The 25,276-nt window shown below is 42.8% G+C and overlaps 1 protein-coding gene across 1 annotated transcript in view; it reads right to left on the bottom strand.

Annotated features, from left to right (window-relative positions):
• LOC119659166 (U-scoloptoxin(05)-Sm1a) overlaps positions 1 to 18,565 on the bottom strand; it is a 112,536-nt gene extending 93,971 nt beyond the window's left edge. Inside the window, exon 1 of the mRNA XM_038067117.1 lies at positions 17,636 to 18,565. Coding sequence (XP_037923045.1) covers positions 17,636 to 17,833 — 198 coding nt within the window. The 5' untranslated portion in view covers positions 17,834 to 18,565. The remainder of the gene's footprint in view (positions 1 to 17,635) is intronic.
• Positions 18,566 to 25,276: the final 6,711 nt, after the last annotated feature.

The raw sequence follows: 25,276 nt of genomic DNA, 5'->3' as shown, positions 1-25,276 counted from the left end.
GAGAGGGAACTACAGGTTAAATCTTACCTGTCAGGAAAATATCCCGAGAAATCGGACAGAAGGAAGTGGAACTTTCGGTGGACAATCAGGACAAGACAAAAAAAAACCCACACTAGAAACCCCAGACTCTTCAGTTAACGGCTATTTTGACATGGAGTATACATATGTTTACAAATATAAAGGTTAGTTAAATTTATTTACCAAAGCAGCCAGCACCCAGGGCTACCCCTATATATTTCCGGGACAAGAGCCATGGGATCGGTTTAAAAATTTGTAGTATTGTATCAGTAAAGGGAGGAAGGATCTTTTCCTCAAAACCGAGAGCCTGTGGTTTCATGTCAAAATTGTTAGAGGCAACTATGCTAAGACAATTCTGTTCTCAGAACCTAGTTGCGATCATCTCATAATACCAGAGAACGAAAAAGGTTATATTTACTTCTACTTACTTACCCTAAAATTCTTTGTGTTTTAAGGGATCTGATAGTATCTACCCATCAGCATATTGTGAGGAACTGGAAGACAAAAAAGAAACCTCAAGGCTGTGCAGAGTTCCTAAACGGGATGGGTCGGCCAAGTTAGACTCTCTTGTAACACTGGATGGTTACCAATGAAAAAACGAGAGCTACTACACTGTCCTTTGAACACTTCAAAAGCAACCGGCATGGATAACATCTACCCAGCGATACTAAAGAAAGGCGTGACTCATCTAGAACCACTTCTAAGAAAAACTTTTCTAGCATACTTTGCTTTGGGCTACATCTACCTCTTCATACCTAAACCTATTCAAATCTGAAGAACTTCAGATAAATCTGCTTAACATCATCCTCCCTGAAATATCTGGAGAGACTGGGTGAGCGTCAAATTCATGAGAGAAAAAATGAAAACCAACATGTTTAGCAGCGTGGTAGGTCCTTTGCGTCTGCTCTTCATTCTGCAGTTTCAAAGATAGAAGACGCTACTCTAAAAGACGCAATGCGAGAGTTAATGCGCATTGAAAGACTTGACTATGCGATTGTTGTGTGCTGAAGTGAGTGCTGGTCGCTACCTCCCAACAGAAGCGACGGAAGCCTGCCGCAAGGATGTCGATCCACTCACTACTATGCGAACTACAATACATACTCAAGCTTCTACGGATAACGTGGCTATGCTAGCTGTTGATCGAGATCTAGACATGATGTGTGATGTGATTGGTGCCGTGGGCATGCGCTTTCAGTAAATCCCAATATACAACGGTATTATTTACAAAAAGAAGGAAACTGAATGACCGTTGTTTCCAAAATTGAAGGATAAAACCCTTCAACTCTCAGAAGAAGTGGAATATCTAAGACTTTAAGAAAAGAAGTTTCCTTGGAAAAAACATGTGGAGGTAGGATTTCAATATAAATAAATTCAAATGAATTCAGCACACTATTCCTGTTCTACAATTTCACGCTTATATCATCCTTAATTATATAACATTATCCACAATTAATTATAAAACCATCGATTCAATTCAAAGCGTATTTATAACCGATTCCTTCATTTCTAACTCAAGAAATAGACTGATTTTTGCCACACTTCCCACCACCTACACTTGTACATCCCGAACAAGAATCGCCGCTATCTATCAGGTGTCCTCAATCATGCTCGTCTCCCCAGGTGCTCCAATTTCATTTTTATCCACTTCGTCTAATTTAGTGACCGCCATCGCCGCAGCCTCTGGAACAATACCAATTATTCCTTGAAGGATCCAAAAGAACCGGTTCTCACATCTATTTTTGTTTGTCTCCTATTACTTGAAGGGTGCAATTTCTCCTTAATGCTCACTGATGACGGTTTTTCTTCAACCATAAAATTCCAATCTCACATATCAGCATGTCCCCCAGCCTTCGTCTCTTTGGCCCTTTTGCAAAGTCACATTGTTCACATAATCTTACGTAATCTGATCCTAAACATCTGCCCCAATAGAACTGTCGCTCACCTTTGTTATTGTTTCTGTGACATCCAAATTCTGACTACTTACTCCTTCATGATGTCCCAAAACGATGCCTCGTGTCCCTGCTCGTTACACAACAATCAAGGTTTGTAAGACTCCACCACCTTCATTTTCCGCAACTTGAACACGTATCTATTCACTTCCTGAAGATTCTGCCGTCGTGCTGCATAAACCTTAGCTAACAATCCAACTTTTAACCATTGGGGTTCGCTTTTGATTCTGCCCCTGCACGTCAATTTTCTTCTTTGCTTTTACGTCGTTAGCAAAGTCTTGCCAAATTTGGTGCAAAGTCATCTCTTTCTTCGCTGTTGGAGTCAACCGATAACACTACTGGCTCCCGCTATAATGTTCACTCGTGTATCCTTTTCACTTTTCAATCCTGCCGTTATTTTTCTATCCATGACTTCTTTTTTTCCGTAGTAACTATTCCAAAAGTGTCCATCTCCATTTACCAGTCCTTTCAGATATCATCCGCTTCTTGTTACTTTTTCTTGCACTTGTCTACTCCAATTGTAACATCCGTTTCTAGAAATGCGCACCAATGTTATGTTCATCACTTTTATCATTTAGTAAACCATTGCTTTCGGACCGCAAAGAAAGTTATACGCTGTTGCTAAATTCTCCGCCCTCTGCTACCTCTATTCTGAAAGATCTTAGGTTCTTCTTACCAATCTTACCACTTTCCGTCTGCTAGCTTATCATCTCTCGAATAGTCCTCCTCTGGTTTGCGCTGCTCTGCCAGATATGCTTAACAAACTGAAAAATTTCTTCCTGCTCTTTCGTAACCACTCGAGTAGCCTCCCGATGCTATTTTACAACCTTCACTTGTAGTCTCCCCTCTTGGTCTACTGCTTCCTTCCTGCTCTTTAGTCATCCCCTGTCTGACCAATTTATTTAGTTGTCCCATATCCTGACTGGTACGCTTATGCAACTTTACAGCTTTCTCCCACCATTTACAATTTCTTGCTTCATTTTTTCCATCGGATTTGGAATCTCACCGGCATTTCTCTATCGTCTATCGTCTCTATCGTCGCAGCTTTTTATAATCTCCGGCAGCCGTTCTTCAGCTGTCCGGAATGCCGTTTTGTTATTTGCTCCATAAATTTTGCATGTGCGCTTATCATTTCTTCTTGCCGTTTTTGAATACTGAACATAGCTTGAAGCAGAATTACCAGATTCTTCCAGTTGCTTCCTGGCAATTTTCGATAGACGATGTAGGCTTACACTAGAAATCAGGTTTCCCAAATTTAACGCCTTGCGATCCAGAGGGGATTTTATGTGGACCAGTTCGAGCATAGAAGTTCTCGTGGCATTTACATTTCGCGATCCTTGAAACCCTGAACAACAAAAACGTCAGCAACAACAGAAGCAGCAGGAGCAACAACCAGAACAACAATAACTCCAGTGTGAAAGTGAGATATCCTTGGAAGTGTTAATCCAAGAACAGGAAGGCGACGAGTTAAACTTCGTGCAGCGCAAAGAGAGAAGTACTCAAAAACCTAAGGTTGGTGTTAGCCAAGTAAGTGACCCTCCGGCAAAGTCACAGCCACACTCCTCCCGCCCCCCCCCCCCCAAAAAACAGAGAAAATTCACACGATCACTGGGTACAAACTTAGTGTATACCAGTTGCTACGGTTATTGAAAGAAAAAGGGCTGAAACCAACCCTGAAGAAAACGCGGGCCAACAGGACCCTCATCTACTCTGGGCAACCATTGAAGATCGTGCGGTGAACTTCAATCTCACAAAAGAAAAGGGGGCTACATGCCACAACAAGCACCCCACCAACCTTAAGGACTCAGTCCTTAGTAATCCGCGGTCTCCACAGAGAAACAGACCCGGTTGATATAATGCGAGAGCTCAACGAAAAGCACCCGCACTTGAAGCTCAAAAGCTTATCGAACGCTTGTCACGCGAGCAGACAAGCTTCTTCATAGCCAGAACCCAATATGCTCAAGCAGCTAGGAATACTATACCTAGAGCTGCAGCCCCTCAAGCTCCGCAATGCAAAAAATTAGGCTCAAAAACTTAAATGAAACTCTTGCTTCGGCCATGGAACATCGACAATCCGCTGCTATTCAACTTATCATGAACCTATGGAGTTACATATTATCACATTTAACTCCGCGTCCTTAGTCTCCTACGCCCAACGTGCCAGCACATAAGAGTTGGTAGATTCTCTGAAAGCGAACTTCTACTGTGTTCCAGAGACACGATTAAAAGGCAGGCACAATGTACATTTTACCAGACATAATGTTATCCGGAACAACACTAACTACGGTACCGCCCTGTTAGTCATAAATGGCTACAAATTCAGGGAAGTTGCCATCGGAAACCTGCAAGCCTCTTCCGCGGCAGCCGCTTTAGTTAAAACCACAAATAGATGAATCTTAGTACCTGCAGTCTACATCAAATGCAACTCACCACTTGAGCAACTGAGCCAAGACTTAAAAATCTTGAGCGATCTCCAGAGGCGACTTCAACTCGAGGCACGTTTCCGGTGATTTGACAAAAAATGAAATGGGGTAACTCTCGTAAAATGGATCCACAACGTAAAATGGATCTTTCACCCACAACTACTCGGATAATTTCAGGTCAGAATTAGCACCACAGCTGCACCTCAAAAAACTCAGAGTCTCGCAAAATCTAACGGACAAAGAAATCGATGAGGCCACCACCTTGGCTACCGATCCCATCAACTCTGCTACTCGCAGAAACACAAAGCTCCTCAAAGTCGATGAGATTCAGCTTAATAAAATGCCGCACGAAATTATGAAACATCTGAAAGTCATGCAGGTTTGGCGCAGAAATCTCAAGCGCAACTTCCCTAAAAATGGCAACAGAATTAACACCGAATATAAGGTATTAATTTTTCGGATTAACTACCTAAGCACACTAATCTGTCAAATGGTTGGGTAATTGCGTAGCAAGGAACTCACTCGCAAGCTGATAGATTTGAAGCCCGGAAAAAAAATATGTTTGGACACATAAGTAGGTTGACAGGCAGAAACAGAGCAAGAAACTTCATTCTCACCAAGAACAATGAAAACATCAGCAGCGACGCTAGAATAGCTGTGCTTGGGGAGTCTTTTCCTAAACTTACCCCCACCTAGAAACAACCCGGCTGGCACTTCGATTGTAGATTCGAAAATCAAAGACTTCCTTCATGAACACTCAACTAAATTGACCACCTTCTCTGCCTACAACCCATCTTAGAAATCAACGGACCCAAAAACCTTTTTGAGCATAACACAACTCCCAGCCATCACTAAAAACCTTAACGGTAAAAATTCAACCGGGCCAGATACCAAATATTGTCATCAAAAACCTCCCTAGGGCAACAATGAAATTCCTTCTTGTAGTCTTCAACAACTGTATTAACGATGATTATTTTCCCAGCACTTGGAAAGTAGCGAAGATTTGGTGACAGATCCCGCGACAGGACGATCAAAAAAATTAAAAAAAAACAAGCCGGGAAAACAGAAGCTTGACGCTTCAGGTATAAAAGGTTTTGTGTTTCCCTATGTGAGCTGCATTACGCAGTTCTCCATTGGCTGATAGCATTGACCCCAGATAATTAAATCGCCCAGAACTGAGCGATTTAAATATCTCGGGTCAATACAATCAGCCAATGGAGAACTGCGTAATGAAATTGCTTCACGCATTATCGCAACCTGGATGAAGTGGCTTTCCACCACTGGAGTTCTTTGTGATCGACGTATCAACGAACGTCTCAAATCTAAAATTTGCCGCAATGTCGCCCGTCTTGTCGTTCTCTATGGTCCTGAGAATTGGCCGACTACAAAAGACAATGAACGGCGTCTTGCGGTAAAGTAGACGAAGATGTGTTGGACTAGTGGCGTGACACGTTTTGATCACATCCAAAATGAGGATATCCGCGATCGGTATAGGGTTGCACCGATTGTGGAAAAACTGCGAGAGAGGCGTCTTCGATGGTATAATCACGTAATTCGCGCTAACGAGATTTCACTCGCCAAAATTGGTCTGAACATCGAAGTCGATGGTAGGCGACCAAAAGGTGGCTTGATACGCTAGATGGGAATTTAAAAGCCTCGCGATTGTATCCAAATCAGCATTTGATAGAACCAAATGGCGAAACCGATCACGACAAGTCACCCCCGCTTGTAAAGGGGACAAAAGCTAAAGAAAAAGAAGAAGGTTATGAACTATACTAGACTTTTATCATTAATTGGGCTGTAAATAGTATTTATTTGTATCTTGTATGGTATGCTCGAAAATGCAATCCATCATTCGTTAGCCCAGAATCATTGCAATACATTCTACCGCATTCGACATATATTCAATTACGTTTCCGAATAGATATTCCTAATAAACTACGACCAAAATATCTCCCAATGCTGAAGCTTAACAACCTAACTTCTGACTTGTTTCAAGTTGGAATGTGAAAATCATCATTAGAAAAGTGTTTCCTTGTGAAAGTTGAACCAGGGAGTCATGGTGACAACGCTTTTCTATTTTCCTTACCACATTATTTGTGCTTTGTTTCAATTATGTTGAGATAGTTTCAGTCGTTTCTGCACAAAGTTGCTCTATCATTTCCTAAATAGCCAACAGAAATGGTATCCACAGAATCACAACAATCAATTAGGAATTCTGCGAATGCTCGGAAAATGTAAAGATCCACATAAAGGATATATGTTGCAGGACCAAAGCCAAGCGTTTGTTGTTTACAAATTGTCAGGAGCTACCAACATCAGTGAAAGTCACGTTCGTGGCACAATAAGTGAATATATTTAGCTTTTGATGTCTTCATGTCCACAAATATCTAAACCAGAAGTAAACATATTTACCGAAGGGCAATAATGATATGAAAAAGGATCTAATAAAGAGAAAAAATTGGTATTGTTTCTTTATTGTTATTGTTACTTGGCCAATATGAAATGGAGTGTTATTATGCTGGGATATTACTCATAGGAAAAAGGCTCTTTATTTGAGCGGAAGCAAGGAAGGTTTCAACAAAATCTGGACAAGAAGAAATGGTTGTATTCAAGATATCGCATTGGCTATAGATTACAAGAAATTGAACCACTTTTGCGAACTAGGGTGGCTTAAAAAATTCCAAATAGAAAGACAACAGACCACCGACATATCCTGATGGAAATAGAGTTCAAAATTTGCGAAGAACACAGCCAAATTTTTTGGGCTACGGTAGAGATCAAAAGGCTGAAGATGGGTAAGATAGTCCACCCGAGGGAAGTTCTACTTTAAGAAGATTCGAGTTGCAGGAAGAGATCAAATGACGGAGCGATACTTGAGGATTTTTTTAACCTGGGAGTGGTAAGAGGGGTCGGTCAAAGTAAAGTCAGAAGAAGAATGCAATCTGAAACTAGACACCCTGGAAGCATGATCAATGACATCAAACCGTCGAGCATATGAAAAAGGAAGTCCACCACGGTAATAGGAAAACAGAATAGAATAGATTTAAGATAGTAGCACTACCAGAGATATTTTGTCGGGTATAGAAACAGACCATCTCTTGGGGAGCTACAGAGAAAAGCAGGTTAAGGTCACCGACTTAAAGGAAGGGTAAGAGCTGTGAGTAGACTGACCCTTCTACCGAATGACTGCTCTACTTAACCCTCTAGCAAGTACCTCATTTTTAGGGATTTTTAGATCACTTCGGTAGAAAAAAAGGTAATTAAAAGTTACAATTCCAGACAGGTGTCTGAAAGTAATTGGTACAGCCACAGCACCTCCTGCCAGTGATTGAATGCAAGAAAATTACGATAGTCCTCCTGGCCGTGTCGGGACGCCAGTTGTGAATCTGTGGTCTTGTTATTGTTAAATTATTGAAGGCCCGCTGGTAACAATCAGGAAATCTAACCCGTCTACCAGATTTCGTTGAGTTTGCCACTGAAGGTTGTTGAACGGGAACTTGAACGATTTTTCGAATGTCTTTCTCAGGAGTGGGCATTCTGACGAAGGCTTCCTGTTGCTGGTCCGAGATCGGGATCTATTCAATATCATTGGCTATCACATAAGCAGGCTTAAGTCGATCAATGAATACTATACTGATACGTCCGGCCACTCCAACTTTACACAACTGATCCGTGGTCGGATGTTGGAATATTTTCTTTGAACCATCATTACAGATGAAGACATGGTTTGTTGTTGTTAGGTTTTTGAATATGAAGATTCTTTTCCTGTCATATTGACTCCCATTGAATGCATGTAACATTTGGAAACGCTGTCTCAACCCGTTAGCGAAATTAGACGTGTATACCTGCTCCTTGTTGGACTATAAGTCGAAAAATTTGCCTAGGAGGCGTATTGGCTGTCCATGCACCATTTCTGCTGCAGTTTCGCCGAGGTCTTCCTTCTAAGCTGTGCGAAGGCCTAGTAGCACGACAGGCAGCGGCCATTGTGAGATCTTATTGCTGCGTTGAGCTGACGATGAAAACGCTCGACCATGTCATTAGCTGCCGGATAGTATGCTGTAGTTCTGATGTGGTTTGCACCGATCAGGTTGCTGAGTTCTTGAAACAACTTCAATGAAAACTGTCTTCCTTGATCTGTGGTGATCCGAAGTGGCATGCCGAAGCTGGAGATCCTTGTGTCAAGGAATGCTCTGGCAACTGTGATGGCTTCTTAATCGGGGATTGGTGCTACTTCCGGCCAACATGAAAAACGGTCTACCAGTGTTAGACAGTAGCGTTGTCCCTCACAATAAGGATCCAGATGAACGTGCTCGAATCTAGATAATGGTCTAGCAAAGGTCCCGACTGGCGCAGTCACATGACGAGTCACTTTTGATCACTGACAATTATTGCAACCACGCATCCAATTCCTGCAATCGTTTTTAAGAGATGACCAAACATACCTTTGGCGTTTGTTTCTGGACAGTATAAGTAGTGCAAGCTGTTTTCGGAATGGTTGAATGATATAAGGCCGGACGGTACCAGTGGATACATCACACCACAGCTTGTTGCTGACCCCGTAACCTGGAATTGCTTTAGTCGAAGCCCGGTGTTTCCTTGTTGTAGCATTCTGAGCTCTTCATCCACGGACTGAGACGCTGCAAACTTTATATAATGTGACCGCAACAACGTTGTCGCAACCAGATACGTGCTGGATATCGGTGGTAAACTGACCAATATCCAATGGCCAATCGCTCCTTTTGTGGATGGCGAAGGTTAATGGCTTGTGATCCGTATGCCGAAAGTGATAGTAGGTACATAGCCAGTACTTCCCGGTCGCATGTTCATTATTTACGTTCCGTTAGTCCGAGTTTTCTTAAAAAGAAAGCCAATGGTTGCTAGCAACAATTAATCCGCTCTTGGAGGACTCCTCCAATCGCGAACTCTGATGCATCGTAGAAAATGGCCAAGAAGCTTCAGATTTTGGATGTGAAAGCAGCGTCGCCTGTTCCAATGTGGTTTTGGAAGCTTCAGAAGTTGCGGTGAATTTCCTTTAATTTTGCAGTTAAGAATATCGTTGAGTGGTGCCTGTACTGCTGCTGCTCTCTGAACCTTCTGTAAAAATTGAACATATCCAAGAATGCTCTGAAGCTGCTTCACGTTAGTTGGTTGCAGTTATGATTGGATCGCTTCGATTCTGATTGGTAAAGGGACGTGCCCCCTCCTTTGAGACAAGGTATCCTAAAAAACTGACCTCGTGGTGACCAAAAATGCATTTGCTTGGATTCACGACTACTCCATATTGTTTCAGCCTCGGGAACAGAGTTCGTAAGTGACTGGCATGCTCTTCACGTGAAGATGAAGCGACTAATATGTCATCGATGTAGGCATAGCAGAAATCCAAATTTCTCAAAGAATCGTCGATGAGTCATTGAAACGTTTGCGCCACATTCCGTAGGCCGAATGTCATAAGAGGGAAACTCGTAAATGCCGAACGGTATTGTGATGACAGTTTTTGGCATATCTTCTTCAGCTCCCGGGATCCGGTTAAATGCTCTTACCAGGTCTATTGTTGAAAAGACAGTTTTACCATAGAGTGTTTGGGCGAAAACTTGGGTGTTCCGAACTGGGTAATTGTTGAGCGCGCGATAATCTCCGCACGGTCTCCACTCGTTATTCCTTTTAAGCACCATATTCAAGGCTATTTGATGGAGGCGCCAATCCTAGCTAGATCGGAAGGAGGACGTAGAAGCGATCATGACACCTTCGCGAGTTACCCCACCTAAAGCGAAACAGTCGAAATGTGCTGGTTTTGCTTCTGATGTCAACATCATCGGTAGAGGTATAATAAGGCAACCTAGATGCGGTAAGTTGCTTGGAGTAAGTGGAAGTAGAAAACAACCCCGGAATGATAGCAAATGTAACTTGCAGTGATGCGATGGCGAGCATCGGTAGGACTTTGCAGAGGAAGTTGTTTGAAACCGATTCACCATCAACCGTGCTATTGTCGAGTGAAGGTTGCACGCCTTTAATGAAGGGTAGGTGCTGAACAAAGCCCATTAGATTGTCATCGATACCGGAACTGTGTAGCGCAAGCAAGGAAGGAAGATTAGGAACCCAGGGAGACATAAGTATAGCGCCAATGTTAGCATGAACATATACTTCAAATGGAAAGGGACTGGAATATTACTTGAAATCTCTTGAAAGGCAGATGAAAGAGAAGCGAAGTGAGGACACGCCTCCAGAAGACTAAGTTTGTGATTTGAACAATACCGATGAGAAACGCGGTATATATACAAAAATTGAGAAGAAAAGTCTGTCTCCCAAGCTCAAGCCCACTCACTAGATGCTAAAATAAAAGCGACTGGTGGCATCCAGTTGGATAAAGGCGATAAAGGGATGGAATGTCATAAACAACTATATTAAAATTAACTTTCTAATGCGTTATCCCCAACATCCATGCCAACAGGCCTACCGGGCAGGACAGCCAATCAAAGCTGCACTGTATCAGCTGATGGATGTACCACGGGATGCCATAGAAACTGAAGAAATAGCACTGTCTGAGTTTTTGGGCGTTGAAGATGGGTTCGACAACACATCGCACACAGAGATACAAGATGTTCTATTCCGCAAGGTAGTGGGACACAACCTGGTCTTCTGGTTGGGAAGGATGTTAAAGAGTAGGCAAATAAAAGTGCCGACAAGAACAAATTCTATTGTCATGAACACTACTCAAAGTTGTCCGCAGGCCGGGGTACTACGGGGTACGACAATTAACAAACTCCTAAAAGAGCTAACAAACACTGGAATAAAGGTCAAGTGTGACGCTGATGACATAATTTAATTTGTAGGGGCAAATATGAAGAAACTCATGTAACAGAATAAAAACTACGAATCACTAGTACCTGATACAGGAAAGCGAAGCTACACATCACTCCAGCCAAGGTTAATACAAATCATTCACTAAAAGACGCAAGCTTGATCACTGGAGAGCCAAGATTACATGGCATAGAGGTGAAACGAGTAACATAGGTCAAATATTTGGGAATCACACTAGATCAAAAATTATTATGGAAGACAGATATTTAAAGCATATGTCGGAAAGCTGCAAGGAATTTGCTGACTTGCAGGTCCATAACTGGGAAAAAATAGGGATGCACCACGAAAACGCTGCACTGAATGTACACTGCTATAGTCAGGCCACAATAGCCAGGGAATGAGGACATACCCAACGGCATTTTTATAAGTCCTTCTGAGATTGACTGATTTCCATCTGCAGGCAAGGAAGACGATCTTCAGAATGTTCAGGAATATCAGGAAGAGAACTGCTCAAATCGAGGGAAGATTAATATTCTTTCTAGGCATACCGCCGAACTGCTAATATCAGGGGATAGCGGGACAACGAGGTTTCACTTCGATAAGAAGTTTGAAACACATTGGACCAACAGGGTGAACATATACACTAATGGATTTCTCACAGTAAAGGGAGCTGACGCGACGACGGGGTCATTGGATCAAAAAAGGTACCTTGAAAAAATGAGTAAGAAAAATGGAATGTCTCCTTCAACCTCGAAAGGAACTATAAGAAGCAGAACATCCAACCGACTATGCAGGCACTTAGGTCCAACCGGATGAATTATAAACTGGTGTGGGAATGCCTTGCCAGACTGAACCTGGTCGGCTCGCTAAATAAGAGCTGAATACACTGGGTTGCATGTCGAATTGAGTTAGAAGGCACTGAAGCAGCCGACGAACTACATGTAACGGAGTCCTTCTGTATTCTTAGCCACGACGCTGAGGTAATTGTTCTAGGCATACCTACTAGGAATAGAACAATTCAGGATGCTAATAGGGGGATACGAGATCAAGTGCTCGAGAGGTTGTTCAAACCTTACTAACAATAGCCTCCGGATCATAGTAGGAATACCCAATGGCTAAATTATCATCTGGAGAAGCAAGAGTTATCTACGGACACTATCTGCAAATTCTGTGAGGAGGTATTAAAACCTTCATACATGACAGTTGTGCAAAGTAGCCTGAGACACCTGGGAAAATACTTAATACCAGATGCCAAGTGAAACACTTGGAAGAAGGGAACATAATAAACCTCCTTTCGTTTATAGGCTTGAACCACCGACTACAGTTAATCTTCTTCTTTTTCTTTAGCCTTTGTCCCGTTCACAAGCGGGGTCGGCTTGTCGTGGTCGGTTTCGCAATTTGGCTCTATCGAATGCCTGATCCGGATGCAATCTCGAGGCTTTTAAATACCCATCCAGTAAAGGGGCACAATAGTTTTTGCAGGACGCAATGCGACTTCCCTTAATTACTATTATTACTTGATGAAGCTGTTCAAGAATAGCCTATCCTAGGTATTTCTCTGATGTACGATTGGCCGAAAAAGTGTATCATTTCAGCTAGAATACCAGAAGAACAGTACTAGATTCTCTACTGCAACACTCCACATAGAACAGACTTCGCCATGGTTCACCACAAAACTGGAACACAAGAGGGTTTACACAACGGTGACAATAAGACGTTGCTATTGACGAAGTTCTGTCTGGAAACAACCGATTTGACATCGATATAAACGCTATCAAAAGTCGAAATAAGTAGGAATGCAGTTATCTCGAAGACAATTAACTAATGCATATCTGCGAGTAGATGATCCACACCAAATTAACCTTCAAGAAACATACAAAAATATGCCCGATAAAAGGCAGCCATTACGGTTGCTTTTTGGGTCAAGTATGGTCAAAGGGTAGTATAGGTCCCAGGGCGAAACGTGGATTGGTGCCCACAATGGAGCATAAAACCTGGAAAATTCCTGCTGAGCCAACACCAACAGTTCTATTGCCAAACCCTATTTTCACCTCCACGTGGTAACCGCTGGAGTTCTTTCTTAACGAAAAGCTGCAGATGGAGGATGAAGGCGAGTCTCCCCCGCCTAAAAACGGGACAATTTGTACCAACTGGTCCTCCTGGTTAGGAGTTGGCTAGAGCGGAAAACTACTTGTTACAAAGCCACAAAAAGAATCTCGGACTAGACTGATAACACAATGACGAACACGGAAACCTAAACGGAATAACGATTTGCACATTTTCTCATGGAACGTGCGCTCCCTGTACAGAGAAGGAGCTGCCAAGCAGCTTGCTGTCCCAATATAGAGGTGATGTAAGAGCGTTGCAAGAGAATTGGACAGGGACCGGTTTCCTGGAGAAAAGCCACTACACCATATATTATAGTGGTCATCCGGGAAACCATGTACTCGGAGTAGGTTTCTTAGTCAGCCAAAAAATGAAACCTGCTGTTATCGGCTTTAAAAACATAAGCGAAAGGCTATGCACTCTGCGCTTGCGAGACAAATTTAGAAATATAAGCCTTATTAACGTTCACGCCCGTATAGAGGAGACTGCAGAGCCGGAAAAGGATACCTTCTACGAGGCAGAAGAAAGAATCCTCGAAGGCTGTCCAGGCACGATATCAAAATCATACTTGGGGATTTTAGCAGCCAAGTAGGCTCCCATAAATTACATAAAAATGCAAATAATAACGAACTGCGGATTATCCAATCAGCAGTGTCACACGAAATGGTTGTTGGAAGTACCTGGTTTCCGTGGAAAGTGTTCCACAAACAAACGTGAGCCTCTCCAGGCGGGACCACTTTCAACCAAATTGACCACATGCTGATCGAACGCCGCCACCTCTCAGCCTTGATGAATGCCAGAGGTCAATATAGACTCGAATCACTACCGTGTTGGCATGATGCACCGAGCTCGAGTTACAACACCACCTAGAATCCACTCTAACAATCAGGTGAGAGTTAACACTAAAGCCATCCACAGCACAGCCCTCCGTAACACTTATAAGGGGTGAGTGGGTGCTGCAATAACCGCAGTCAACAGAGATCCTGGAGATAAAGCGTCAACAAATGATCTTCACAAGAACGTTATCATTGACACAGCCACAAACATACTTGACCCCGGTCGCAAAAAAAGTCGGAACAGCTGGTTCGACGATGAAAGTAAGCTAGCAATGCAACGAAAGAATGCTGCATCCCGAGTAATGTTGCATTCTCAAAGAACGCGTTCACGCCCGGAGACTTATCACGAACTCCGTCGAGCTCAGAAGCGACTTCACAGATGGTAAAAGGAAGCCAGTGAGAACCAACAGGTCTGTGGACTCGAAAAGTACAGGGAACAACCGCATCAGGCGCGGAAGTGTTACCAACAAGCCAGCAGGATGAATCCTTATTCACCTCGATGCTCATCCCGCCGAGACAAAGGGGGAAATCGAATTTCCGATAGAATAGGCATATTGGAGCAATGGGTTCAGTATTTTGATGAACTGCTCAACAACCAGAATATCCGCGAGTTGGAGGTCCCGCCAACTAAAGATGACAGACAAATAATGCCACCACCAAGTATGGAAGAAACAGTCCGTGCAATTCATCGGCATCATCATGAGTCGCCTGAAGACGATGGAATTACAGCCGAATTGGTTAAACATGGAGGCGACCAATTACACCAACCGGTTCATCAACTTATGCTTGTGGGACAGTGAATCAATGCCTGACGAATGGCAACGATTCATTATCTGTTCCATACATAAAAAGAAAGATATCACACAGTGCAACAATTATAGAGGTATCACGTTGCTGAATACCATCTATAAGATATTCTCCGCTATCTTGCTAGGCCGGATAACCCCATACGCCCAGAACATCATTGGCCCATACCAAAGAGGCGTCACTCCAGGCAAATCAACAATAGATCAATCGGCAAGCGATGGAAAAATTGTTGGAATATGGACATCAGTTGCACCATATTTTCATCGACTTTTAGGCCGCCTATGATAGCATAGCCGGGGTAAAACTGTACATGACCATGACAGAATTCGGTATCCCGGCGAAATTGATAAGCCTGACTAGGCTGACCCTAACCAATGTGCGAGGTCAGATAAAAGCAGCAGGATCACTCTCGAGACCTCTTAACATCAACAACGGTCTAAAACAAGGGGATGCCTTATCATGCGTCCTGTTTGACGGTACTGAGGTAAATGCGTGGGGCACGATCCTCTTTAAGTCCACCCAACTACTGGCCTATGCTGACGATATCGACAATTATGGGAAGAACAACCCAAAATATACAAATTGCCTTCATCCAGATCGAGCAGGTGGTGCGAGATCTTGGGCTCCACATCAATGATAGCAGGACGAAATATATAGTGGCAACATCAGCACCAAAAACCAACCAACCAGCAACATCAAGTCGCACTGGTCAAACGGGAGAAATAAAGGTAGGAGACTACAACGTTGAGACCGTTGATAATTTCTTTTATCTAGGGTCGAAAATCACATCCGATAACAGTTACGATGATGAAATCCGCGCAGGATTGTTGGCAGAGCCTATTTCAGCTTACGAAAACTGTTTCGCTGGAAACGTCTCACCATAGGATCAAAGCTCTTATTGTACAAGACTATGATCTTGTCAGTGCTTATGTATTCCTCGGAGACTTGTCGTCTTAGCAAAAAAAAATTGCGAACTCTTCGCCGCGTTCGAGAGGAGAATCCTCCGAAGAATTTTTGGCCCCCTACATGAGGATGGACGATTCCGTTGCCTACATAACGACGAAATCCATGAGCAATACCATGACGGTCAAGTTATGGGTAAAATCCGGCTCAATAGCTTACAATGGGCCGGTCACTTAATCCGTATGGATAAGGATGATCCCACCCGAAAGGTCTATAAAGGCAATATCTATGGTAGAAAAAGAAGATGAGGCGAACCCTACCTGAGATGAAACGATGGCATAGGCCAGGACAGGGATATCGAGGGGACCGGGATGTCTGGAGTTTCTTATTATGGCAGGCTTAGCGTTGGTGATGATGATGATGATGAGCAAATACGCTGACAAACTCACAGAACTGAAAAAAGAAAAATCCGCATTTCTGACTGGTGACTCTGAGGATTTGCAGTGTTTTTAGGACAAAATTAGACTAGATAGTTATAGCAGATATAACCGCTGTTGGTATGCCTGCCTGAGACTGTGTTTTTTGTACAGAAAAAAGTGATAGACGCATTACCAACAAAAGCAGAACATAGGCATGCAACAAGATCGGAATCATGTTATCACTGATAGTACCAATGGAACGAGTTCCCAAATGATCGGTGGATGCATCAACTCATTCAGTCAGGTTGAAACTATTTATCACATAGTGCAATTTCCCATAGAATTTGGAGCCTACTTTTGGTATAATCCTTACCAACTTAGATTGGACCACTCTCCATATTGTCCTAGATGAGGTGGGGCAACGGAAGAGCCAGAATGCATGCTATTCCATGGCCCCTGATCTAAGGCCGTGGTTCTCAGGTCGGAGAAACGGAGATGACCTACAATGGGAGATAGCCCCACACGGCTCTCATAGGGAGTGGAGCTGAAAAGGATAACTTTTTCCAAAAAAACAAAGAAATTCCTGGCCCACTAAGCACTAGATCATTAAAGCCTACTTCTTTAAACGGATGAAATCCTTTGATTCAATTCAAACTTTCTTCTGAAAATAGGACCAAATTTAAATGCTAACAGAGAACTACCCATGGTCAAAGGAATCAAAATCCATTCAGCCTTTCAACTTATCATTTTATCCAATTCAACCTTCAAGAAAATTGCAGCTTTCTTTCCTTGTCCCCTTTTTTGCAAGTTAAGGCAACGGAAGATTCCATGAAATCCTTCCAAATCTAAGTTCAATCAGTAGATAGGACGATTCAAATTGTTTTCTTATGACATACTACTGTGATGGTGACGGTGTTATGAAGATAAATGCCCTTCGCACTTGGAAATAGCAAAAATGTTATCTTAGAGTGTTTTACTGCGGTATTGTTGGGGAGGATTTCAATAACAAGAAAGGTTCCAAGGATCGAAGGGATTTGATAAAAGTCCGTATACCATTTTATTGAATGATATTTATTCCAAGATTGTAGGAAATTCCATCGAATATCTTTCACATGCAGATGTTTTTAGACCCTTTGTATAATATATAATTAAATCTATGGAAGCTGACTCAAGTCTGGAAGAACTTTGGCACAAATCCTGCCAGTAAATTAGTTTCCCACCAGCGGGTCAGTCAGCTTCTTGGCAAGAAGTGCCGGTCGATCTGGCAGGTGAGCCGCAAGCCAACATACTATCTGATGTAACTCTTGTAGTCCAGAATGACTTCCAAAAAATGTAACCATAAATAACAATAATTGCAATCTAATTGTACTCACAACACAATATCTTTCGCTGGGTCTACTGCATTCCTTCAAGTACAGATGGGCGTATTTTTCAGAGTAGTTAAGGCATGGTGTAATCGAGCCCACGCCCTCGTTGTATTGACCGCACATGTAGCACTTGAGGCCATTGGTTAGAACGACTGCAAAAGCAAGGACACTTGCAACTACAACGGTAACACTGCAGACGGCCATTTTACAAGACGAAGGATAATTACTCTTCACTACTGATACCACTAATCTTAAATCAACAGAGCAGTAAGTGCGATATTAGACCTAATGGCTCAGATCACTGCAATCCGGATTATGTACTTAGAATCTGATTATCAACACTATTTATCGCCGACACTTGCACCTTGATTTATTGGCTCAGGGAGCTGGACCAATCTTCAGAGTGTCTGGTGACCAAACAAACACAGAACAGCAACAAGCGAGGCGCCCGGTCCAGTAGGTGGTGCAGATGCCTTGCCTCCGGTATTTGCTAGTTAATGATTTATAGATATCTCCGACCATCCGATAACCTCACACTGAACTCCACTCTATTCGCAGATAGTACTGTTTATCTCGCACACTCAATTCAATCTTAAATTCAAGATGCAAATTCTTATTAATTTTAAATTTCTTATCCGTTCCTGCTCCGTATCACTTGTGCGAATTACGGAATTATAATTGACTGCAACGAAATCTTGCAATTTATCACCACCACCGCTCCTGGGACCACGACCGTTTTCACAGCACGTGAGAACTCAAAAGATACAATGCGGACTTAATTGATGTGGAAAACGAAAGAAACGTAACCGTCCATTTAAATACAATTTCCGTCGTTGCGTTGTCGTGGTCGTTGTCGACTTAGACAGTAGGAGATTTCGATATGAACTAATGATGAAAGAAAGGATCCAGCCTTGGAGGCTGTAAAAACCATGAAAACACCGCACATCCTACAACAGGAAGAGTGGAATGTAGTCTCGGGGTAGGCGTTGAGTGTGTGCTAAAAGATTCGGTGGTGCAAATGTTGGGGTGGTTCTGGAATAGAATACTCTGAATATGTGGAGGGTGGAAAAGTTTCAGATTGTGGACGGAAAAGGGAGCACGCTTCCGCACAGTGGAATGATGTGAGCCATGAATTGTAGACCGTCCATCTAATACAGTCTTTATACAAAAAAGATCTCGGGGGAGCTTTGGAAAAATATAGATTTTGATACAGTCATGTATCTATAAGAGGCAGAATTCACTACCAGAAATCACGACCGAAATCCAATGAATCTCTTTAAAATGCCGGCTTCCCCACTATATCCTTGAGTGGACGTAACAATCCGGAGGTGTTAAAACTCGACCTAATGTCGACTACAAGGTCACTGAGGAGTTTCAGGCTTCCCCGTATACTAACTCCTGCGGGGCTTGTAGAAAATTCCTCGCGATTGGCTGCGAAGAGGTCAAGAAGGACGATTGGCAGGACATGCGCCCAAGAAGGACCGTCTAGGGCCATTATAGAAGTTTTCAGCGTCCTGAACCATCGTTCAAGTATCCCATTGGACTGCGGGCAATTTGCGGATATCTGGTGGCGTTTGAAGCCGAGGAGTTTGCCTGACTATGAGAAAAGGGTGGACTCGAACTGCATTACTTTGGTCTCCCGTTTGAAGTCTCGTAGTGTGCACCAGACGTTGAGCCGAAGATAGGAAACTCCCTAAATATGTATTTCGAGTTGGTACTGAGATTCTAAGGAACTGCGTTGTTCTTCTACGCCTCCGCGATTGCCGGAAATCGACAATGGATGACCCCCTACCATTATCTTTTACAAAAACGGGTTAAGTGCCGGAAGTGTACTTAGCAGAGCTCAAATTCCAAAATTGGCGACGGGACGCTTTATCGGTCTTCTTTTTCAAAGCATAGGTGGGTGGCTTATGATCCGTCGTTTCTCTATTGCCAAATATACGTCTAATAACTCACGACCATAGGGGCTGTAGATACGTTGGTCACGGTTTATTTGTTTGACCTTCCATGCTTGTCGTAAGGGGCGACTAAAAGGGATAGAAATTTATGGGCTTGTAACCTGCAAATTTTGAAACTCCATTGCTACCGAAACGTCAACGCCTCGCATATGTACTGACCTCACGGCAACAATCTTTGACTATCGAAAACGGATTATGGTTGGTTTCTGGAATGTGCGCACGCTCCTCGACAACGGTAACAAGAGTCCTCAGAATGCCCACTTTCTTCAACTTGAGCGAGAATTCAGTGATATAAACTGGACATTTTGAGCTTAAGCGAAGTAAGATGGTGGGACTCTGGAGAGTGCTCCTCTGCCGCAAGAACAGTGTGCTTTTGTGGTTTCTGACAGACTTCTAACTGCTAGATTTCGGTTAAGGAGCATCACACTTGTAGAATGCTACCAACGGAGATTTCTGAGGTAGTAAAGAAAGATGTTTTCTATGAACAATTAAAAGCGGTTCAGGGGAAGTTTCATGAAGATAACATTGCGATAGTGATGGGCGATCTGAATGCCAACGTGGGATCTGACAACACATTATTTAGACATGTAATGGGTAGTAGTAGTAGTAGATTTAGGAGTTGTCTTCTGGATATGCGTAACAAGAGAGGCCCTAAAATCGGCCTCGAAAGGGATCTACATTTGATGGTCGCTTACGCTCGCTTGCGTGTTGCGTGCGCCACTTCTCGCAGGGTTGGAAAGATGCGACCCCCTAAGTTCAACATCGAAAGCGCTCAACAGTGGGAGAACTATCTTGCTGATCGAGATCTACTGAGCAACGCTCCTGAGAATATAGATCACCATTGGGTCGACATCAAAAATGCTCTTTTCTTGGGTGCTGCACAGGTCGGCAGTCACGTCTCGAAGGGGTGTCTAAAATCTGGCTGACTGCGAAATCGTGGAAGCGGATCGATGAATGGAAAAGTCTATTGACCGCTGCCAACGATTGCGGGCGTGACGCGCCCCAACTCCGATACCGAGCGAAATCCCGAGAAGTTTACCGTAGTCTACGCTGTGACAAAAGAGAATTTGCTATTGCTGCTATTCCGCTGATCAAAGAAGCGGAAGATGCCGCAGATCGCAATTATTTCAGAACTGTATACCGCATCACGGAAAAGTTTGTATGTGGTCGCAAATGTTTCGAAGGTTCTGTGAAGGATGTTAACGGTCGACTTCTCTTCCACGATGATGAACAACTGAAGAGGTGGAAAGAACACTTCATCAGGGTCCTTAACCGTATTACATTCGATGAGATTCCTCCTCTTGTGGATGAAATGGCTAGTCATCGTAATAAGCGAATATGGATTGCTCTTCCAAGCAGCAATTTCAGCCCTCAATGCTCAAACGGAGTAAATCCGCTGGACTTGGCAGTCTCCCCGCAGAGTTATTTATCAAGATGATCGTTAAGTTTCCAAAAAAGGGCACACGTTTTGAGTGTGATAATTGAAGGGGTATCTGCGTGCTCCCTGCCCTCGCAAAATAATAGTTAAAATAATCCTGGAACGCATTAAAGAACATCTCAAAAGCTTGATCGACAAAAAGCAGGCCGGTTTCCACTCCGGATCTACCTGCATCGACCACATCAACATCCTACGGATCATTTTGAAACAGTGTGCGAAATTTAAATCTTCGCTACACTTGCTCTTCATCGATTTAGAGAAAGCTTTCAATAGCGTGAAAAGCAAGTGTATCTGGAGTGTTCTACGTAGGAGGGGCATTCTTTAGAAACCAAAAGCTATGATCAGAGCGACATATGATGGCGCAAAATGTCACGTGCTGCACCGAGGTAAAATGTTGAGGGTTGATATTATTTCTTCTTGTTATCACTAACGTTCTTCATGGTACCCTTTCCGCAGGACGTAGATGAGTTCAATGGACGATTCATTAATAGACAGAGCACCAAAAGCGTTGATCAATTTGTATATCTAGGAAGCGTCTTGGGAAGTCGTGTGGGGAGCTGAAGCGCATTGCAGGGAACCGTGAGCGATAGCGCGTAGGTGTAGTTGACGCGCTATATCCCACCAAGAGATTAAGTCACCCTAATGAACTCGAAGAGTCCGGAAAGTATACAGATTACGGTCTTCCGAATGTCTTCGGAAGCTAAAGAGATTTAGTGTTATAACTTGAATACGTCCAAGGTGAAGGAAATACAGCAGCCTACGATAAAGTGCGCAAAGTCGTGGATGAGTGGAATGGGGTTCAGTCTGAAATCGTCTGAACATTTAGACGTCCATATTCGCCACAAGGTCTCCATTCGCCATTGGGCTTAGCGACTATGTGAATGTTGTATTCATTCAAAACAAACAGTGCTGTTAATACTTCGTTAATTAGCGAAGCATTAACACCTAGCGCCGGAAGAGCAATTTCACTCACATTAGAATTCGGAGTCATATCAGCACTTCAAAGCTAACCATCAAATACTGGGAAGTGATGATAAATGAGAAGCTCAATTTTAAGCAATATACGTGGAATATTCTTCCGAAAAGACTGTTCCATCCATGTGATGAGTTCCATCTTGCTGTGTGCAGTCCCAATTCGGGGAACAGCACCACATTTTTATGTAACGCACATAAACTGAGTACAGTGTACAAAAGCACAACTCCTACGAACATATATATAATCCTTTATCGGAGGTAAAAAAAGAGAGAAATCTATAACTAGATGGCAACAGTGATGGGACACTCAAAAATGGGTCGTTGGACATAGTGGTTAATCCATACCATCAGAGAGTGGCTAGAGAGAAAACATGGGGCGATCAACTATAATCTCACCCAATTTCTCACCGGCCATGAACACATCACCCGATTGTCCAAACTACAATAGGATCGCGAAGGACCCAGGGTACATATTCTTTCAATGTTCGAGCTTCGTGAAAGAAAGGATGAACTTAAAGGAGAATCTAGATAAAATACGAGAGGATTGGGATACGATCAACTCCATGTTCACAACAACTCAACGAAAGCGAAAGAGGTCGACAAGGCGCGGTTACGATCACCGCGGATAGAAGAAAGGATACCTAGCTGAGAAAACGCAAAAAACAACATCCACACTGGCAATACATTATCATGACCCCTTACACTAATCATCCAGTAACAAATTTAAGCAACAGTAACAATGTAACTATTAAAATAAATACCTGTTAATCGCCTGTCACCCCTCACTGCCGAAATATCGATGGATACAGAACAAAATAATGTTGTTTTCCCGTCGTTTTATATGTTTAATTTGCATCTTCCTATGAAGGAAAAAAACGTGAAAAAGTGAGTTCATTCTTTTAACAGGTTCGAATTATATAGAAATTATAAATAGTATTAGAAGACCAATAACCTAAATAACTCAAGAATCTTGATCAAAATTCAGTAGCGTTCAAAAAATTACCTTGTCCGCATTTCATTCAGCTCGAAGAATTCGCTTAAACAAATCATCTCCATTCCAATTACGCAGAGCATGCCTGTTTTAAAAACAGGATTTCCTGGTCTCCGCAAGCATCTCGGAGGATGGCATTGCCAATTCCATGCTTTAGAAGTATATCGGCATTGAGCGCTTAGACATTTAGCAGATCATGGAGCTCAGTTGGGAACAATGACAACTGTATACTCCCCTACAAGCTCAGTGGAAGCAAATCTCAGTACTGACCAAAGCAGCTAATGAGACAGTCAAATCCCTCGACTTCAACTTAGAAGGAGTGGTCGTACGACTATGATTAGATACCTGCACCGTAACCGACTTCTCGACCGCAAAAACTTCTGGAAGTTATCATGAGTAAGAAGCAAAAAAGAAAACCTTTTTAATTTCGTATAGTGCATGAAACCTACGATGAAAAGGTTAGTGCAAAAATTGTGGGCCCGCTAAAAGTACTAACAATCTCCTCTCCCAATGCAAATATATTATTGGCCATATTTATTTTTCAAAAGCCCTCCAGAAAAAAAACCGAAATCTTCATAGCCACTTTCAAATCCTCTCAAAAGTTAGGAGTTCCTAAGGTCCTAATAGCACACTGCTACAACTGCGACCAAACCGGACATTCAGCCAGACCACTAGGAAGGCAATTCCGCAAGAAAACCTGCCCCCACTTTAACATTTACCACACTTAACCTGATCCAAGCCTTTACATCAACCCAAACTAATATGCAACGACAATTGGCTGCAATGAAACTCATTAGTCGGCTCTTTATTCCTAGTCTCACATGCCCAACGGGCCACTACACAAACGTTAGTTGATTCATTAAAAAAGACTTCTATTACGTATCCAAGACATTTCTTAAGAGCAGTTACAATGTCAATTTCACCGAAGATAGCATTATAACACAATCGCTGCTCTATTAGTCAGAAAAGACCACGAATTTGAGAAAACCATCTTCGACAACTGTTAACCTCTTCCGCTGCAAGGGCCTTACTTATAACTACCAACAATGGACTGGATCGATATCAAATCCAACTCCCCAATGAAACCATAATTTGAAAGTTATGGGCAATTTCCAGTTACAATCTAAGTACCTCATTTTCCTAAACGCCTTCAACTTATGGCGTACTATTTACAGCGATGCGGCAGATAATCAGAATAAGGTAAACTTACTCATATGGATCCACAACCTTATTCGATACGCACAAAAAGTCCCCTTATAAGACCTCCATGGAATATTTCCTGCTGCCTGAAGAAACCATGCACTCATTGTGGAAGTTGTCATGTATTTGCCGACAACACGCTTAGCTACCGCTCCAGCCTCTTCCCATCCAACTCAGTTAATTTATCGAACCCTACTCCGTCCTTCTTGACAAACGCTAGCGTAAATTTTTAGAAGAATCTAAATACACTGGATCTACATCTAGCCACATAAAATCAAATCAAAATCATGTCCGCATTTGCCTATTGGTTCCAGTGTACGTTCTGATTTCGAGTTCTTTTTCACCGAATTCCACAGATGTCGGTTTTCTACATCCACGTTAGAAAATTCTAAAATGTTTTCCGAAACTTTATGTGTTTTTCCAAAATACATCACATTTAAATTTGCCAAAAAGAGTGAACAGGAGAAATGCATGCATGCATCAACGGCGCAGCAACCTTTATCCGGTTCAGGACTGCCTTACTAAGGAACTCCCAACATTCCGGTTTTGGGCCGAAATTCCACCAATTTGACATCCTTGAAAGTTGTCTGGCTTCCTGGTTACGTCACCGCCCCACCTAAGGCAGGTATCCAAAATAATGCGCTTCTGAGACATCAAGGCGTAGCGCGACCATTGCCAATTAAGTATTGGATTGGCAGGTTCGGAAAAGCAGGGTAGACAAAAAAACATAACCCCAAGCTTTCCAAAAACATGAGAGTTGTACACAGTGAGGAAACTATTCAGAATGTTCGACAATCATTGCGCGCTGATCCAGGAATGTCGATTCGTAAACGTTCTTCCACTTTAAATGTGTCTAGATGACGCTGCAAGGAATCTTGCACCTCGATATGAAATTGTATGCAATAAGCACATGAATTCAAGCCAACAAGCTTTGAATCGAAGTTAAATTTTGCGAATGAAATGTTCGACATCTTCACTGACTTCGAAACATTAATTACTGCAACGAAGCTCACTCTTATGTTGATGGTTCGTCAATAAACAAAATTGCGGGCATCGCGCTGCAGAGAATCCCCGCTTCCATCATC

The sequence above is a fragment of the Hermetia illucens genome, chromosome 6, assembly GCF_905115235.1.
Source record: "Hermetia illucens chromosome 6, iHerIll2.2.curated.20191125, whole genome shotgun sequence".
Taxonomy (NCBI): domain Eukaryota; kingdom Metazoa; phylum Arthropoda; class Insecta; order Diptera; family Stratiomyidae; genus Hermetia; species Hermetia illucens.
This window is presented reverse-complemented; position numbering and strand designations above follow the sequence as displayed.